Genomic DNA, 18,505 nt, shown 5'->3' on the forward strand with positions numbered 1-18,505 from the left:
CAGTTGCCCAGCAACAAGTGCTCGACTCCCACGCTTCTGCCTCCTCCCTGCTGCCTTATCGACTCATTCGTATTCCAGAAAAATACCAGGAAGCCTAAATTCCAGTCTGCCTTACTGAAAGCAGTCTGAGCGAGAAGCCCTGGTGCTGCACAGCTCAGGCAGGGTTTGGGAGGGAGCACAGCCCTGGAGCTCACTTCATACCCAGCTGCGGGTCTGAGATCCAGCTTCCCAATCCTGCACGTGCCTTTGGAAAACCCCACAGCCCCATTTCCACTTCCAGGCTTTTATTAGCATGCTGAGGAGTTGGAAGTCTGGATAGCAAGTCCTTTAGGGTGGGGGCTTGCAATTTGCCCCAAATAACCTCTGGAAAACAGTGATTTCCTGTTGCTGGTCACCAGATTATCTCATTATGGGTGAAACATTCTCAGACCCTTTAAAGTTGATTCCATATAGGTTTTTTTAAGGCAATAGAATTTGGCATCCTATACTGATTCTGCAGCAAAGGCACATGCAGTATTTCCCGTAATTTCCTCAAATCAAGCAGTTCAGCCACAGCACCTCATTTTGTGATCAGTCCTGCCTTGCAAGCCCATCTGACCCACAGCGTGGGATGAGGCCATGTGAATGAGGCAGTTCTGGGAATGGCTGAGTTCTGAGCATGGGAATTAGGTTGGGGCTGTGTTACAGTCAGCCAGCACTTAGCAAACACAAGGACTGTCCAAAGAGAGTGGCAGCAGAGACATTTTCAGTGTTTCAAAGTTCTAAAGGGTAGGAAGGGAAAGGATAGTCCCAGTGTTGAGATCATCTCATCAGCTTATTGCTAAACAGTATTAGAGATACATCAGTATCTAAATAATGCAATTTAATACGACCATAATTTCCCCCATAAGGCATGACGATGGTCTGATAAAGCAGCAAATGTCTGCTTTAAACAGGATTGTATAATACAATGCTGTGTATTTATTGGTAGTACTCTGCTTATTTGAAAAGAAGCACAGTTGCTAGTTCAGTTCAATACAAACATAACTTTATTTTTACTTAAATGCCAATGAAACAACTGTACAAATCCATTGTGTAACATTTACTGTTAGAAATTAAAACACGTTTCCGGTTATAGAAATGCTGTTCACAATTGGAAAGTTGTCATTTCTCTGATACCAGTGGTTGTAAATGATCTACAGCCCCCATTGACACCTTAGGAGAAACAGGTGGACGACTCCAGTCTCAGTTGTGAGGTTTTCTGGGTTTTGCAGCACCCTCATGCTACAGTAACTGGAAATTAAATGGCCTGGAATGAATGGAAAACATTGTATAAGATCTGTAATATTAAGTGGATAATACTTTTTCAATTAACTTGTTCTTCAGTTTTCATTTCATGCTGTTTGCAAAACTTCATCTGTAGTATATCAAGTACCTTTGCCATAATTTAAATAATTTTCCTAGAGTGGACAGAACCATGCGTGCAGCTATTTCTACTGGCTGACGGTGCAGATGTCGAGGAGAAGAGCTTCCATGCTCGCCCTTAGAAAGCAGGGATTTGGGCATGTTCAGTGCCATGGACTGAATTCATTCTCTTTGAAGTCACAAGAATCAGGATTGTTTCGATGACAGCTCGCCAGCTAATTGCTTAATTAATTTGTTACATGACTTGTGTTAGAGATTGGGCTGGTATTTCGTTTTACTGATAGTAGTTTGCTATGTTCTGGCTGATGTGGTAGTATTCTCTTAAGCAGAACATATTAACATTTCAGGATGTCACTTGACATAAAGTCAAGGAGTTCCAGGTCATTAATTTGGGTAGATAACTCCTTGGTGTTTGACAGTGTCACGGCATTGAACATCTGGCATTTTTCTCTGCTTTTATCTCTTTTTTTTTTCATCTTTTTTTTTCTTTTTTTTAATATGGAGAGAGCAATAACTTGCCTGCAGTGTCTAAGTCAAGCCAGAGCAGAAGGATACCAGCCCCTACCACTGTCCCATGCTGAAGCTGGACCATGTTGCCTTCTCAGTTTACACTCTCTTAGCAGACATCATGGCATTGTCATATTTAATTCCTAAATTCAAAACTGTTGTTCTTCATATTTAAAATACTCTAATACATATGAAGCAAACGTAGATATACATGCTAGCGATTTTGCTCAGGAATAACTTCTGATTAGTGAAACAGCTCAGTTTAGTTCCTTTATTTTTTCCCTTTCTTTTGCATGTCATCATAACTTACGAAGAATCTGTGCTGCTATATTACAGGAATTGCTCACTGGCAAGTCAAGCAAGACAATGCAGATATGATACAGGCCTTCTGTTTTTTTCCAGTTGTTCAATGACAAAATCATACATAAAATCAGTACTTAAAATTCTGATGTTTTTATTCTGTGCAAGTAAAACGAAAAACGTAAATACAAAAAAAGCACATTTTTAAAAACAAAATAATAGATTAGTTGTACTCAATTAAGACATATGAAAATAAGTAGCAGCTTAGTATCAAGACATTAGTGTGCACGTCTTTAAGAACTGTTACTTTCTTTAGATCAGAGTCAGAACTTTGAATTTCTTTCATTCAGCTGGATGTGTTAACTCCAGCTGTGATCAGAGGAATAACCTCAGTGATTTCCACGAGGTGCAAGCCCTTAGTCCACAGGCAGGGCCATGGCGTGCAGCACTGCGAGATAAAGCAGCAGCCCCATCTCCCAGCGGCTGGCGCAGGAGGGCACGCGCGCGTCTGGGGCGCTCGGCGTGGCCTCCTCCTTCCTTAAGGTAGCGGTTGTGCTTTGAGGCATCTTGGAGTAGTTTGTTGGCATTCCACTGGTGATGCTTAAAGTCATGGGAGTGGTGGAGGATCCCGTGGCAGGGGCCAGGCTGGCGTTGCCCTCGGTGGGGTCCTGGACGTGGATTGTGCGTGTGGCTGCGGCCTCCTGGGGGCCGTCGGGGGAGTGGAGCAGGGGCCGGTCTGTGCCAGGGAACAGAACCGGGTGGCTTTGGGTCGCCAAGGGAGTGACTTCCTTGGCTTTAAATTGTTTGTGCGTTTTGGTCACTTTGGTGGGCTCAGGTGCCACGGCAGAAGTCTCCCTGTCTGCTGCCTTCGTGCCTTTGATCATGGGGCTGGAGTCCAGGGCCGTGGGCTGGGCGGGGGCTGGCGTGGTGCTCGCCCAGGGCGAGGGCTGGTCAGCACAGGGGGCCCCCACGACATGGGCAGCTGTGCCCTGCACCCACTGCAGCACGTAAGGGATGTTTTGGTTATCGCTGCAGGACCAGGGGTTGTTGTACAGAGTTACTACCTGCAGCTGGGAGAGCTGGTCAAAAGCTTTGTCAGGAATGTACGAGAACTTGTTGTTGTGCAGGTAGAGGCTTGTGAGGTGTTGCAGTCTCACCAGTGTTCCTGGGAGTATCTGGGACAAGAAGTTATTGGATAGATCCACCGTCTCTATGTTGTAGGGCATATTGGTTGGAACTGTCCAAAGTTTGTTGCTGCTGAGATTGAGAAACTTGAGACTGCTCAGTGTGTTGTTGATCAGGACAGCTCTTTCCACCATATTCCTGGAAACATCGAGTACTCTAAGATTCCACTGGTAAGCTGTATCAAGTTTCTGAAGAACTTTAATGTTGTTGTTTGTGGCATATAATTCCCATAAAGACTTGGGCAGATGAGCAGGAACATTCTTGAGCCAATTATTTGAAATATCAAGGGTCCTCAGATTGGTGAACCTCGTTAGCTGATGATCGAGATCTACAAACTGGTTAAAGGATAGATTTAAATATGTAAGGTTGTCTTGAAGTCCCTGGGGCAGTACAGTTAAGTTTCTGCCTGAACAGTCCACATTCCTGTCGTTTCCTGAGCACTTACAGCTAGAAGGACAGATACCCAAACCAGTGGGTATGAAAACCAGAAGGACCAGCAGACAGGTAGATGTATTCAATATGTGGTATTCCATTGTTGCCTGGAAATAAATATACCAAAATGACACCCTTTAAATCCATGTAATACATTTCATCTCTGTATAAGGGTTGTCTTGGCAATGGCCACTTGCAGGAGAAATTAAGTAAAAATATCAATAACCCCCTTTGTGGCACGGTCCTTTTTAGAATTGTTCAAGAGAGACTTCACAAAGCATCCCTTCAGCCTGTCATGTTGTCTGGCAGAATGAGACTTGTTTTTTTCATCTCCCTTTCCCCCTCCAGCTCAAATGAGGGCTTTCTTCCGAAAACGCAAGTCTCTTCCAAACGTTATACAATGTCTGCTTCTTGTTTTTAGTGATTTCAAGCCTATATTATGTTTGGAATAATGTGTTCATTTATAGAGGATGAAAAAATGGCTGTCAACGGGATCTTCACAAATCTCTGCAGTAATGTAGCAGTCCCCCCCATCCAGGCATGCTGTTTGCTTAAGTAAATTGGTTAAAATACATTGTAGGAATTTAGCTTGAAACCCAAATTCCAGTGTTCATGCTAACATGCACTGTAGCATTTTTCCCTCTTTACAGTGTTAATTACAATCTCAAAGCTGGAAACACACGTTTAGAACCCGAGTTGCCGTTAATAAGAAATCTCTGACACTGCAGCAAATTTCTGGTGCAAGCATCTGTCATCAGCTACTAATTCCATTCCCGTTTCCACCTCTGAGTTGGTAGTAGGCTTTTGTGAGTAAAATCAAAAAGCGCAAACTTACCGTGGTGTCCTGCAGTATCAGCACATCGTTTCTGTGATGGATTGGAGCTTAGAGGTCGCCTTGTTCTGGAGAGCAGCTCCAGAGGCTGCCGGGGGCTGTGCTTGTCTCAGCTGCATCGTACGGCTGCGCCCGGCTCCGCAACCACCTGATCCTCTGGGCACTGCAGAGCCGGCCTCGAGCACTGCCAGCGACCTGCCAGGGCTGGGCTGGGCTGGGCTGGGCTGGGAGCAGTGCTCCCTCCCTGCTGCACAGCCCTGCTGAGCTCCGGCTGCCTTCCGAGCACAGGCTGCCTGCAGGCACGGCTCCCCCAACACACCCGCAGGCTCTGGCAGCTTGGGCTGCAGTTCCACTTCATGTTTCTGTTTGAAAAGTCAGGTTAACTTGGGTTCTTTTTGCCTTCTGTTAACCTCTCCTCCTGTAATAGAGGTTAATGTGAACTTAGGCTTCCTAGCTTAAGGTTTTTTTAAGGTATGCTGCCAAAATATATTTTCATAATTTTAAAATGCTCTGTTTTCTGTTCCTTGGATCAGGCTATCACTGCATTGTCAGGTATAATAGAGCTTGGCTTGTAGGATTTTACAGATTTCTACGGGAAATCTCTATCGGATTTTCTAAAAGCAGTGTGAGAGTGAGAGCGTTTATAATGTTTCATTTATAGTGCTGTTAATTTTAACAGGGTGTAATGCAATGAGCCTTACAAAAATCTTTATATAATTATAATGCTATTCTTTAGGCATACCAAATCACACAACTTATGTAAACTGTAAAGAAAATTGAAAATATATTTTCCTGTAGCCATTGTATGCACAGCAGCCTGGAATTGCATTTGCATAATGTACTGCTCTTTATTAGTGGTAGTTTGAAAATTTTGAAGTTTATTGTGTGCAAACCTGTGCTCTGTGCTCCATCCACAAATCTATTCCCTCCTCAGGTGAACTCCAAACTCTGCCATTTTGCACAGCTCTCATGGAAAGCTAGCTTCAGCATCTAGCAGCTTCTTTCTATAAATATAAATGTTTAACACGGGTAAAAAAAACCCATTAAAATGAATTTACTTCTAATACCAGCCTGCTATTTCCCACCCAACAGTCAGCCCAGCCAAGGCTGGTGTGGAAGAGATGAGCTGTGCTCAGGGCCCAGAGAGGAGCATGTAAAGCACTTGGACACTGGGAGTTCAAAGGAATCTGGCATCTATGAACCATGAAATGAGTCTGTGTTAGTAACTGAGGGCATTCTGTATCTAATCAAATATTCAGTTGGGCTTTAAGTGACCAAAACATCTTTAACTCAGAAAGCTTTATTGAAAGGAACTGAAATTGGTTGCATTCACTTGGACAGCCCAGTGGAGCAAACCCTGGTGAGAAGCCAAGTCCCTCGGAAGCTGGGCTGTCTCTGACATCTCCATGTGTGTGTTACCTGTGTCTGGCTGTGCTGGCACACACAGCTGTGTACTCTGGCTTCTGGAATCTCTAGTTACGGGTGATGACAGGGCACAATTTGTATTGTAGTCAGAAATTTGCTTCAGGCAGAAGCAAGTTGTTCTCTCTTGTGAAAGCTGAAGTTGGGAAATACCAGGGAAATGCCAAAGAAATGCTAGGGCCTCACTTGCCTGCATCAACTTCTCCTTTTTTCACTTTTTTGAAAGTTACTCCACACTTTCCTTAAATCAATTATTCTGGAAATTAATTTGGCAGTCTACAAAGAGTGTTCTGGCTGGGGCAATGTTTCATGGATGGCCTGGATCAGTAGCTCAGGTGGTGGGGGCAGTGGTTCCTCTGCTTCCGAGTGAAGTGCCGAGTGCTTGCTGGGATCCGAGCTGGGCTCCTCGGTGGGTTCCCTGAGCCAGTCTGGGGGTGGTGGCAGGTCGGAGGACTCGGGTGGCGTGTCTGGGGGAGGACAGGGGTCAGCTGCAGTGTTGGCTAGCTCTGAGGCAGGAGCTGGAGCTGGGACCGTGCCGGCTCCGGAGCAGCCCGCGGCCGGCAGAGGCAGCTGCCCGTTCTCAGTACTCGTAGTGTGCTGGGGTGGGTTCTCTGGGACAGTCGGGTCCTCCTGCAAGTTTGTGCCTTGTTTCAATTTCCAAGGCAACATAAATAAGACTGAAGAACGCTTGGTGCCCTGGTCAGAGTCCATGAAGAGATCTGGCGTATCCCCATCCGCGAAGGGAGACCGGCCTGCCCAATGGGACTCGGCCAGAACAGGCCTCATGCAGCATTTCCACAGAAGAATTACAATGATCGCCAGCATCATCCCAATCAAAATTATGCCAATTATCAGTGCTGCTACCCAGCTGCCATCCCCGGCATCCTTCTCTCCTGGGAAGGCCTGGGTTTCTGTAACAGCCAGGGATGTGTCAGACTGGTATAAACTGGGCCCAGTTGCTTGCAGTTGGTAGAAAATGAGTTTGTCTGCTCTTGGACTCCTGGCAGTGGTGTATTTGTGGCTTTCAGTCATGGCAGCGTGGTGAGGTGCTGCTGCAGAAAGGGATCTCCAGATCTCCCCGCAGAAGAGAACCAGCATGACCTGGTTGCTGGCCATTTCCCTCCAGCCTCTTCACAAGTGTCCTCTCCTATTGCAGGGAAGAGGTAGAACATGGTAACTTGCAAACTGCATTTTTGCACTTTACTGCTGCCAGACAGTTTTGTGTTAATACCATCACAGTGAAAATAACGCTCTAACCAATATTTCACATTTCAAGTCTGTTCCTATCTGCATGATCAGCAGGTTTGTCACTGACTTTACAAATAACAGCAGATTTTCAACATTATCGATCGTATTAATTAAGCGACTTGTTTGAAGGTAATGGCTTATTATCATCTTTTTTCACCTTATCAGAAAAAGACATTGGCAGAGCAGTCCTCACAGGGTTTCAAAATAGCCTTTGTCAATCATGTAACTGGTTATGGACCTGGAACAAACTCTGCAGCATTGACAGACAGGGTTGTCAGAAGTGAAGAAATGGCTTGTTGTGATAGAAGCTGAGACAGAAGTGAAAGGCTCTTTTACAATTCTTTTAAACTTTTATTTCCTGTTCTCATCTTTCTTCAGCATAGCAAAATATTCAAAAGTTTTCCAAGTACTGATGCTGTAATGACACAGCATTCTAATGGCAAAGCGTTTTATAAATAAACTCCTGCATGCAGACTGTGCAAATGTTGAGTTGTTGGCATGAAACAGATTTTTTTTTTCCCCTGTACTGATTGGAGTTCAGCTCTCTAAATGTCTCCATATGAAATAAATGTTATAAAATCTGTCCCCTACTTTCCTTCTGAAGTCACTTTCAGGCAATTTGAGCTAATTCATTAGCTACTATAGTGCTAGTCCTGTGAAGCTATTTCTGGGAAATTAATATGCATGAGTCTTTATGGGTTTACAAATACGCAAAATTAAATTTTAAATGCAGCAGTGTAAACACACATGAGCAGTAAGTTAATGACTCGAGAACGACGAGATCTAAACTGTCAGATTTGTAACGGGTTAAAATGATTCAATTCAGCTTTTATCCAGCTCCCCTCTTTTCAAAATAGAGTTAATACTTGAAGTTGATCCTTACCTGTACATTTATCTTCTCTCAAGCAAGCACCGTCTGACTTTGTTGTTTGAAGGCTCGGGAGGGCTCAGTGTGCTCAGAGTCAGACAGCGTAAAATGGCTCTTTTCATGCTGAAGTTTGTGCAGAGAGAGGAAGTTGCCAACACTGGCAGGAAGCGTCCGCGCCGGGCGGCTCGGGGACTCTTTATCTCGGAGATCGTGTGTTCTATGGGCAAACTCCTGCTCTGCCAGCACGGCTGGGCTCGTATAAACATGGGCTTGTGGCACCTCCGTGTGTTTATGTGCAAGTTCTTAAATACCTGTTTGCCTGTCTTTGTAGAAAATAGTCAGAGTTTCTTCTGTGTGAATCAAAAAGTGTGCAAGTTTGGGCTGGATTTGAGTTGCTGATGTAATCCAGTGGTGGGTTTGCTGTGGTTAGTGGGAAGCCACCCCGGGCTCCTTGGTGAGTCATGGAAAGCTGTGTGATCATGGGATGCTGGCTGCTTACACATCCTCTGTTGTGTAGCTGCATCAAGAGGCAGAGGGCAAAATCTGATTTCACCCTCAGCCTGTCCCTACTCGCTCGGTTGTTTTTCTCTGTGGACAGAGTTGGGACCTGCTGCCATCACTACGGAGGGCTGTGCTCTGTGCAGCTGCTTCCCCCGTCTGTCCCTGTCCATTCCATGGAGTGTAACTCAAGCTGCTCTCTTTGGTCTCCTGGAGCATTTCTGCCTGGAAAGGCTGCCTGGCAGAAAGAAACCCACACCAGATATGTCCTTGTGGCATTTTGCAATTGTGTTCTGCCTGTGGCTACTGACAGATTCCGCTGCTGCCCTTCCTGTTGTGCCTCTCTTCTGATTGCGCTGCTTCTCTTTCTTTGACACTCTGCCTGCTGCTGCAGCAAACATGCATCCTGATCACATACTCACACAGTAACTCAGTGTTTCTTGTCTGATTTCTTTGTCTCCTCCCTGTTCTCTTCAACCCCTGTAGTTGATTCCCAGTTCTAGGCTGAGAATGCAAACTCCTTCCAGCTTCGTTTTCCTCACTACACAACCCACCTCTGAGCCTGGCAGTTGCATTTTTTGAGCTGTGTCTCTCCTCTGGCTGCCACAGTGCTGTGGTCCTGCCTCTGCTGCTGCTGTAGCTGCCCTGCCAGCCAAATTAATGGCTGATCTAAAGGAATTGGGGTGGGGGATTCAGTCATGCTGGTCATCTCAAACTCGTGCAACCATCTCACGCGTCACAGCTGTTGGTTACAGCTGCACAGGATGTTTGGAGCTTTGGCGCTGTGCAGTCTCAGCACTTGTAACCACAGCGCAACAGAGTTTCCACAGCCCGAGGAGCAGCCTGTGGAAAGCTTCTCAGGTTTCTTAAAACAGCAAAGCTCTGCTGCAGGGAGAGCAGCCACAGGCACCTCCCTGGAATTATGGCACGGTCAGGCCTCTGAAAATAAAGAAAATAAAAGTGGCTGTGGCTTGAGGAAATTCTTGGCATGTTCTTATTGGTGTCAGGAGAAAGTGGAGTGTATTTCCATGATGCAGAAATCACAGCGAGTCATCAGAGACCATTACTGAGCTCAGCCAATGTTACAGGAATATAACATTCCAAAGTGCCTGGTCATGTTTTTTCTAGCATTTTGACTTGGAGAAATAGTATCACGTAAGTCATTTAGAAACTGATATTGCAAGTTTATTGAGGATAACAAATTGAACAAGTTCTCATATTCTAGGAAATACTACAAACTTCATTTATTCGTAGACAATGTCAAAACACAATAAATATGGTTCAAATCAGTCTGCTTCAAATGTAATTAGGCTGGTTTAAGACATTCTTGGTGGAAAATCCAGAAGGGCATTTTGAGAGGGACTAGATCCTGAATCAGGGGTTGAATCAGAGTTGTGACTAATGTATGGTTTTCTTTAAAAAGCAACTTGGTTATACCTGTGCAGCATCTTAGTGTTCAGTGTGGTGGTCAGACTGACAGTCTGTCCCTTGTTCCCCTCCGTGGTCTTTGAGCATGGGCAGATTCTGTCCTTTTGGTTTATCCTGATCAGCTTCTGTCACCCTGATTTCTGGTGAAAGGAGTAAAACCAGTGTTGACACTACTTACAGAAAGCTATTTAACATTCTTACTGCCTTCTGGATCCACACATGGCTGCAGCATTCCCACTGGCATCAGTAGAAAAACTCTAAACTCTGGCATTTCCTGAGGGGAAATTCTTGTTGTTACTTGAAAGTCATGTTTTTGCCTTACATTAACAGTGTAACAAAGGGAAAAGATGAATTTTTACCTGAGTGTGAATTAAATCTCAACTACAAAATTGGTTAAAATGGGATTGTGTGACTGGGATGGTTCTTTGCTGTCTTGTTCATTATCTGCTGCTTTGGTGAGTTTCTCAGTAGTTTCATCTTTGGTTTTCCTTTGGTTCACAGCATCCCTCCCTGGTATCAGCTCCTGCATTATCAGCTCAGTTCCACTTGTCTCCTTGGGCATCCTCTGCCACGTTCCTGCTGCCATGGGCCATAAGCTGTTGGTGGCCAGGAGGTCACCATTGGTCCTGGGCCTGCGTTTGCCCTGCTGGGCTCTTTTGAGATAGGACATTTTGTTAGCTACTACAACTGTGGACAGAAACAGGCAGGTGCAGATGAGCACAAGAACTGCAATGATAATGAAGCAAATCAGTATGAGAGACTTATTGTCGTCACAGGTTTCTTTGGTCATTGGGCTCTTGGGTTTGCTGCTGGTCCCCAATCCTTCAGTGGTGGAAACTGCACTCGGGGCAGGGGAAGTTAAATTTTGGGCCATTGTGGAGGAGAAGAATGGCAGGGTACTTTTCATTTCAAAAGTAGTCATTTGGCTGCTGAAATTGAGGCTCAGAGCAGAATTTGTACTTGCTTCTGTCCTGTTCTGGCTCCCACTGAGGTTTTGGCCGATGGGACTCCAGGTTTCATCTCTGAGCTGAGGGTAACCGGTGTGGTTTGCACTTGTTTGCAGCCACAGGCAGAAGATGATCATGACAGGGAAGGCCAGGTGTGGGTTACTGCATCTCTTGGTCTTCATCTTCCTGTTGAGTCCCCTGCAAAAATACAAATTATGGTGTTAGTTTAGCAAATGCTGGTTCTTAGAGGTTTGGATTGGACTTCTCGGGGAATAGCAGCCTTTTTGATGAAAAATACTTGGCCTCATTTTGGGGGGATGTAGGAGGATGAGTTCAAGCGCCCAGATTGTGAAAGAATAGATTGTCTCAAACTTCTGACAGTTTGAAGTTTATAGAAAACATGCGAAGATCAAAAAAGAGCATGGAGCAGAGAGAGAAAGAAAAGTGTTTCCTACTGAGTGCTTCGTGATGTGAGGGCAGACTCTGGGAGTTCCTCCTCTCTGGAGCTGCCCATGTTACACCCAGTCATCACTTCTGCTTTTACACGGAGAATGGAGAGACCATGAGGAGGTTACAGATCACTGACTGCTTCTCACCTCCCTGAGTTCCCCTGGGGCGGGCAGGGGAACCCTGCAGGTAACAGATGGGCAAGGGAAAAACTTGAACCCAAAATGTTCCTGTAAGTGACACCAGTAACTTACGTGAATTGTGTCTAGTTCCTAGCACAGCTGTCTGGAGTACTTTAAAATGCCCAGGAAAATCTTTGTTCTCTTATTTTTTCTTCTTTTTTGTACAAGAAGCTCTTTATCACAAATGTACTTCTTGTATTTTTCTCCCAAACATGCTACAGATTGTGACATTTTCTTTAAAACACCACAGATAATTATGCAAATGAGAGTAATTATTCATATGTTCTGTTTCACATTTGTGGGGTATTCAAATCTGTACCTGTTGGATTTGTCTGGAGGGTAAGAATGTGAGAGTGGGGTTGGTCTGATACTAAGATAATAACCTCAAATTAAGGGTGACAGCTCAGCCAAGCAGTGACCAAGGCACTGCTGCTGCTTGGGCCAGGCTGCTCCTGACCTTCCCGGGGCGAGGCTGGTGTCCCACCAGTGTCTTTCTTCTGTCTCTAGTAACAGATCCAAGTGTCTCCTTTGGTTGTTAGACCCTCTGCTTGGTGCAAATTTAAATGCTGCAGAGAATGACCAAAAGTAACGCTGTTAATTTTATGTTTGTTCTTGAATAAATTTGTTTGTTGCCTGTAAAGGTAACAAAGTGTGCTTGTGTGTGTGTGTAAATATGAAAAATGAGAGAAGTGATGTTCCTGGTGTGTGCCCAGATGAAGGGAAGGCAGGGATGATACACCTGGTGTGTAAGGGGATCTCTCCTTGCACGACAAGGGAGCAACAAAAGATCTGTGTCTTTAATTTTGCAGTTCACCCGTAACATAAAATTATTCTCCATCCTGAGCTGAATCCTGTTTGTTCAGTTTGAACTAGAAACCATCTTAGTCACAAACTACAGCTCAGGTATCATTTTTGTCTGTATATGGTAGAAGTCACCTGAGTGATGCCTTGTGGCATACTTTGAAAAGGAAAAGAAAAGCAAACCCAGGAAACCTTGGGGTTTTTAAACAATATTTCAGCTATTTTGAGCAGAACAGGCAGAGCCAGCACAGCCACGATGCAGTGTTCCTGTTCCTGCCCCGGGTGCAGCTCCCTGCTCTGCCCGGGGCACACTGAGCCCAGTGTTCGTTGTGGGCTTCCAGACCAGATGCGCTTTTCTTAGAAATCAGTGGGCTCATGGTGTGAAGGGCTGCACTTGAAACCATGAGAGCAAATGAGCTGGTCTTTAAAGAGCTGGTTTTCTTTTTAGTTCAGCCCTTTGTGTCTGGGTGTTGATGGGGTCTCAGTACCCAGCAAGATCTGCAGTGCAGGAACAACAGAGCTAAGTAGTGACTGTCACTGTTAATGCCTAGGAGTCTGACTGTGAATAACCTTTAACATGACTAAAATACAGTTTATCAGCTTCCCTCATTCAGTTGGAGATAATATTTCTACAGTTACTATTTTTGAGTTACTCGAACTCCTTTAAAAATACTTTTGCATATAATTTTCTATGAAATGTAGGAAACTTTGAAGTACAACTTAAAATAGGAGAACAAAAATGTGTACTTACCTTGCCAAGATGTAGTCAACAGAACATGGGTGTTTCAGATATTTAGTCCTTTGACAATAAGATTTCTTTGTGCATATATGTTGCTCCTAGGATGCAAGCAACCATCAGTGTACAGCAGGGAGATTTGGGCAGTGCTGGTGTTTTTTAGGCAAATCTGTAACTGTGATGACATGTGGCTCTAAGTGGGGAACTAAAACCACAGTGATGACACACTTCCTTTGGGTAACAGCTATACCATGAGACGTTGGGGGAAAAACACCAACTTGCCCAGCTTAGCTCTCAGAACCACAGGAGGTAACGGGAAGAATAATCTCCTGTGCAGTTGAATGCTCTGTGTTCTGTCTCCGGTGTTGTCCTGCACTCAGGTGCTATCGAGAGAAGTGTCCCAAAACCCTTAAAGCTACACCTGTGCTGACAGCATTTATCAGCTCTTATGTAGCCTGTTGTTTGCCTTGGAAGAGTTAATGACAGCTCAGAGCAGTGACAGGTATTTAGAAGCACCTTAAATTTTCACAAGCTACTGATTAATTTATTTTTAATTAATTCTTCCTACTGGAAGTCTGTCTGCTGTGTGAACTCTGGAGATGTGGTTTAGGCAAATGCATTGCCCAGTCTCAAAATTCAGAGAAACTTTAAGTGAGAAAAAATATTCTCAATTATGTGAATGTTTTTGAAAAGAGTTGTTTTTGTAGGCAAATCCTCTGTACTCCTCAGAGGACTGACCATTCTTAGAAACGCCCCCCAAGCATTAGAGTGCTGCAGGACAGAGTAATTGGAGTGGCCCTGAGACCCTCTGAAAAAGTTGGGGTGTGGATGTTTGATTATTCTTAAGACTCCTGAGATAAATACATTTTTCCACGTACAAATATAGATACAATTTGAATCTCTAAGGTTGTTACAAAGTTGTGGGGCTCTTCAGGAGGAAGTTGAGTTAAATCCCAGCTCCCTCATCCTGGGCACTAAACGTGGCTGGAGTGTGAGGAACTGCCAGAGGCAGGTGTGGTGTCCCCGCTGTGGCCCGAGGGTGTTTGCAGGACCATGAGAAGGGTCAGTCTGGCTCATGGACGGGACTGTGGGTGCTGTTGGTATGCCTGGACACTCAGGTGTTTGTGCTGTGGGCCTCAAATGTGACCCAGCCATGTCTGTCTTGTCTTACAGGTTCAAGACTGGTCAGATCAATGGGGATTTGCTGATCTACCACGTGCTGCTGACCCTGAAGCCATACTATGCAAAGCCATATGAAATCGTGGTGGACCTCACACACGCTGGCCCCAGTAATCGCTTTAAAACAGACTTTCTTTCTAAATGGTTTGTAGTTTTTCCAGGCTTTGCTTATGAAAATGTCGCAGCAGTTTTTATTTATAACTGTAACTCTTGGGTCAGAGAATACACCAAATACCATGAAAGGCTCTTGACAGGTTTGAAAGGGAGCAAAAGGCTTGTTTTCATAGACTCTCCAGGGAAGCTGGCAGAGCACATCGAACACGACCAGCAGAAGCTCCCAGCAGCTACCTTGGCTTTGGAGGAGGACTTGAAAGTGTTTCACAATGCTCTCAAACTGGCTCATAAAGACACCAAAGTTTCTATTAAAGTAAGTGCTTTTAATGCTGTTCCTAGTGATCTGTTACATTTGTATAAGGATTGGAATATGATTTTACTGTCCCTTCATTCTCCTCCCCTGTCTCGAGGAGAAATCACAACTTTCTACTATACCCCTTTAGGAAGTACAAAATTTGATCTGTTTATCTTTTCTAAAAGTAGAAGTTTCAGGCTGTTCTCTCTTTATGTGATTACCAGGAGGTGCTGCAGCAGTTTTTTCTTGTCCCCCCAAGGTTGGCTCGACAGCGGTGCAGGTGACATCAGCAGAGCGTACGCGGGTGCTGGGCCAGACCGTGTTCCTAAATGACATCTACTACGCCTCCGAGATCGAGGAGATCTGCCTGGTGGATGAGAACCAGTTCACCCTGACCATTGCCAACCAGGGCACCCCACTGACCTTCATGCACCAGGAGTGTGAAGCCATCGTCAGGTCCATCATCCACATCCGCACGCGCTGGGAGCTGTCCCAGCCCGACTCCATCCCCCAGCACACCAAGATCCGCCCCAAGGACGTGCCCGGGACGCTGCTCAACATCGCCCTGCTCAACCTGGGCAGCTCCGACCCCAGCCTGCGGTACAGGGCTCTGGCATTACTGCCCCTCTGCTCACAAACAGGGAGCCTTCCCAGGGCTGCTCTAGTCTTAGAAATTCTCTCTTGAATTCTTCTTTTGCCACAGCTCCATAAAATGCAATTTTTAATAATTAAATATTGAGTTTCTATAAGTGAAGAAGGGCACACACTGTCAGAGGAAGTGAAGGCATGAAGGAAGCTTAATTTCCCTTTATAAGGGAAATACTTCTGCTTTGCACTCTGTGTTTATTGGGTACATTTGATTTCCATGGTGTTGAGCTTCTTGTTTAAGAACGTGGGAGCTGTACCCCTTAGATTTGTGTCAGAACAGGCTCCCCCAGGCTGGGTTCTGGCCAGGGGCACCCCTGGGCCCTGGGCAGGCTCTCTCCCAGCAGCTCAGCTACACCTGGAGGGATTTAGAATTTCCTGGAACTCCAAGCTGTTCTGAGAAGTCCAGTAAAAAGCCCTTCAAACATACTCTGTAACCTTAGCAGAAATTGTTCAGAGCAAGTGGAGGAATAATTTCTTCTGTTTCTTTAAAGAAATTTTTTTTTCTCCTAATTGTAACCAGTCCAGGCAAAAAGTTCAGGATTTAGATGTAATTTCTACTACAGCAGCATTGATTTGCTGTTTGAAATGTCAATACTGTGGTGTATAACATGTATATGTTCAAAAGTACAAGAAAACTCTTACAAATCACATTGTTTGCTTTGTTACAGGTCTGCTGCCTATAATCTCCTATGTGCCTTAACCTGTACCTTTAATTTAAAGATTGAGGGCCAGTTACTGGAAACTTCAGGTCTGTGTATTCCTGCCAACAACACACTCTTTATTGTATCTATCAGTAAGACTCTTGCAGCAAATGAGCCACACCTCACTTTGGAGTTCTTGGAGGAGTGTATTTCAGGATTTAGCAAATCCAGTAAGTAACTCCAGTGCTTGTTAGTGCCAACCATGAGTTTGAAAAGATTCTAATCTCTAGAAAGATTTTAGAGCTAGCTTAGTCAACTGAGCTTCCTCACTGGCTCTGCTGCCCTCTCCTTTTGCCATGCCTTTTTGAAGCTTCTCTGATCGCCCAGTGTTCTTTGCCCAGCTCTGACAGTAACTATTTTGGGCACTAAAACTGAAAGGAAAAGCGCTGAGGAAGAGTTATTTATGAAGAGAGGCTGGTGCTGGCTGTGTGTGACGAGGTGGGTGTTGTTGCAGGCATTGAGCTGAAGCACCTGTGCCTGGAGTACATGACCCCCTGGCTGTCCAACCTGGTGCGCTTCTGCAAGCACAACGACGATGCCAAGCGCCAGCGCGTCACTGCCATCCTGGACAAGCTCATCACCATGACCATCAACGAGAAACAGATGTATCCTTCCATTCAGGCCAAGATCTGGGGGAGTCTGGGACAGGTACAGTTCTGCATTTGTAAACAAACACACGTTTTCTTGCACTTCAAATCAGGTTTCTTCTTACTGAGGTCAGCATTTTATAAATAGTTATACTTTAATGTGGGAAGTAAAATACAAATAGTGCTAACTAAATTACAGTTTCTGGTTCTGAAGGATTGGGAGTAAAACGTAATGGAATTCAAGTCACTAAAAGCGATGCTTCAGTTTGTGGTAGTTGTGCATCTTCAGCTGAAGAAATTAATGATTGCTGTGTAAAGGGTGGTTCACTGTGGAAAAGTAAAGTTAATCTGACTGGTAAGAAAGGAATTTTTTCTCTGTCAGATAACAGATCTCCTGGATGTAGTGCTGGACAGTTTCATCAAAACCAGTGCCACGGGGGGCTTGGGCTCCATCAAAGCTGAGGTGATGGCAGACACAGCTGTAGCATTGGCTTCTGGCAATGTCAAACTGGTGTCAAGCAAAGTGAGTTCCCTCTTTGCCTTCATTTCCTTTCATAGAATAATTTCAACTTGTTTGCTAATGTGACACTGAGATGCTTTCTGGTAACTCAGGACAGGCAATTAATGCAAAACCCTTGATAAAATAGGTTCCAAGCAGAAGAATAATTTCAGTGTTAAATGGTGATGGGTTTTACTGAAATTCTGAGCTGTGCTCCCCGTTTGAGTAGAACAAAATGGTTGCTCTCTTTTCAGGTGATTGGGAGGATGTGTAAAATCATTGACAAGACCTGTCTGTCCCCCACGCCCACGCTGGAGCAGCACCTGATGTGGGATGACATTGCCATTCTGGCACGGTACATGCTCATGCTCTCCTTCAACAACTCCCTGGACGTGGCAGCACATCTCCCCTACCTCTTCCACGTGGTGACTCTGCTGGTGGCCACGGGGCCCCTTTCCCTCAGAGCTTCCACTCATGGGCTCGTCATCAACATCATTCACTCTCTTTGCACTTGTTCACAGCTTCACTTCAGTGGTGAGCTTTTTTGGATTTTCAATGAAGCTGATTGCTCCTTAATTTGTTTAACAAATACTTGAGTTGTCTTTCTCTGCAAACTATTAAGAGAGTTTGAAAATAGTGGGTTGTAGTTCAGCATGAATACAAATCAGAATGAGGATATGATCAACAAGAAATGAGTATGGAATTAAAAAATATCTCAGAGCAGGTGCATAATGTAAATTGTTTGTATAATGGGTTTTAGAAAAAGAGAAGAAAGTAACGTGATTTTCTGGCAAGGCAAACGAGAAAATACATCTGTGCTAAAACTGGCTCATGTGCATCTTGTGAAGGGTTGCATAACATGATAACAAAAATACCAATTACATAAGGGAATTGTGAAGTTACAGTGTTAAAACAGGTCTTTTATCTACTGTTGTATTTTAGCAGTCCTAAAATAATTGATATTAGCAATTTGGCACTTCTTACCCCAGAAGCACAATGTAAAACCAGGCCGTATTTTGTGCAGAAAAAAAATTCAACGTTTATGTGATCTTGCCTTTTTTTAAGTATCTGAAATCTCGTTTTATGTCTGTACCTATCATCAGGAGAGTGGGTGCACACACACACACGCAGAGGTGTCTGTGTGTCTGTGCTCTGATGCACGGGGGTGCTGAGCCTCCTGCTCACGCAGTGGGTTTGAAGTGCACTGAAATCAACTGAAAGGTCAGAACTGTGAAGATATTCAGT

The 18,505-nt window shown here is 44.7% G+C and overlaps 4 protein-coding genes across 8 annotated transcripts in view; 1 reads left to right on the top strand and 3 right to left on the bottom strand.

Moving 5' to 3' along the window:
- The window catches only part of NF1 (neurofibromin 1), an 86,848-nt gene that overhangs the window by 50,729 nt on the left and 17,614 nt on the right, over positions 1-18,505 (top strand). For all 4 annotated transcript variants that reach the window (XM_032130216.1, XM_032130218.1, XM_032130217.1 and 1 more), the window contains 6 exons: positions 14,411-14,843; positions 15,085-15,425; positions 16,142-16,344; positions 16,629-16,822; positions 17,144-17,284; positions 17,515-17,794. In XM_032130216.1, the coding sequence (XP_031986107.1) occupies positions 14,411-14,843; positions 15,085-15,425; positions 16,142-16,344; positions 16,629-16,822; positions 17,144-17,284; positions 17,515-17,794 (1,592 nt within the window). The remainder of the gene's footprint in view (positions 1-14,410; positions 14,844-15,084; positions 15,426-16,141; positions 16,345-16,628; positions 16,823-17,143; positions 17,285-17,514; positions 17,795-18,505) is intronic.
- Positions 1,011-4,877, bottom strand: OMG (oligodendrocyte myelin glycoprotein). Its single transcript, XM_032130220.1, has 2 exons — positions 4,664-4,877; positions 1,011-3,935 (listed from the first exon to the last, which is right to left on the bottom strand). Exon 2 carries the CDS (start codon positions 3,927-3,929, stop codon positions 2,628-2,630), a length of 1,302 nt encoding a protein of 433 aa, XP_031986111.1. The 5' UTR covers positions 3,930-3,935; positions 4,664-4,877; the 3' UTR covers positions 1,011-2,627.
- EVI2B (ecotropic viral integration site 2B) lies at positions 5,943-8,960 on the bottom strand. Its single transcript, XM_032130221.1, has 2 exons — positions 8,214-8,960; positions 5,943-7,229 (listed from the first exon to the last, which is right to left on the bottom strand). The coding sequence occupies exon 2, from the start codon at positions 7,196-7,198 to the stop codon at positions 6,359-6,361; it is 840 nt and encodes a 279-aa protein (XP_031986112.1). The 5' UTR covers positions 7,199-7,229; positions 8,214-8,960; the 3' UTR covers positions 5,943-6,358.
- EVI2A (ecotropic viral integration site 2A) lies at positions 9,857-13,394 on the bottom strand. 2 transcript variants are annotated; one of them, XM_032130223.1, is made up of 3 exons: positions 13,253-13,394; positions 10,484-11,269; positions 9,857-10,398 (listed from the first exon to the last, which is right to left on the bottom strand). In XM_032130223.1, exon 2 carries the CDS (start codon positions 11,251-11,253, stop codon positions 10,495-10,497), a length of 759 nt encoding a protein of 252 aa, XP_031986114.1. In that variant the 5' UTR covers positions 11,254-11,269; positions 13,253-13,394; the 3' UTR covers positions 9,857-10,398; positions 10,484-10,494. The 2 variants fall into 2 exon arrangements, with proteins under 2 accessions (XP_031986114.1, XP_031986113.1); XM_032130222.1 differs by having other exon boundaries at positions 9,857-11,269.

Source organism: Corvus moneduloides, chromosome 20 (genome assembly GCF_009650955.1).
Source record: "Corvus moneduloides isolate bCorMon1 chromosome 20, bCorMon1.pri, whole genome shotgun sequence".
NCBI classification, from domain to species: Eukaryota; Metazoa; Chordata; class Aves; order Passeriformes; family Corvidae; genus Corvus; species Corvus moneduloides.

Excerpts from the sequence above, each read along its gene's own strand:
- EVI2B (XM_032130221.1), bottom strand. The coding sequence starts at position 7,198 with ATGGCCAGCAACCAGGTCATGCTGGTTCTCTTCTGCGGGGAGATCTGG.
- EVI2A (XM_032130223.1), bottom strand. The coding sequence starts at position 11,253 with ATGAAGACCAAGAGATGCAGTAACCCACACCTGGCCTTCCCTGTCATG.
- OMG (XM_032130220.1), bottom strand. The coding sequence starts at position 3,929 with ATGGAATACCACATATTGAATACATCTACCTGTCTGCTGGTCCTTCTG.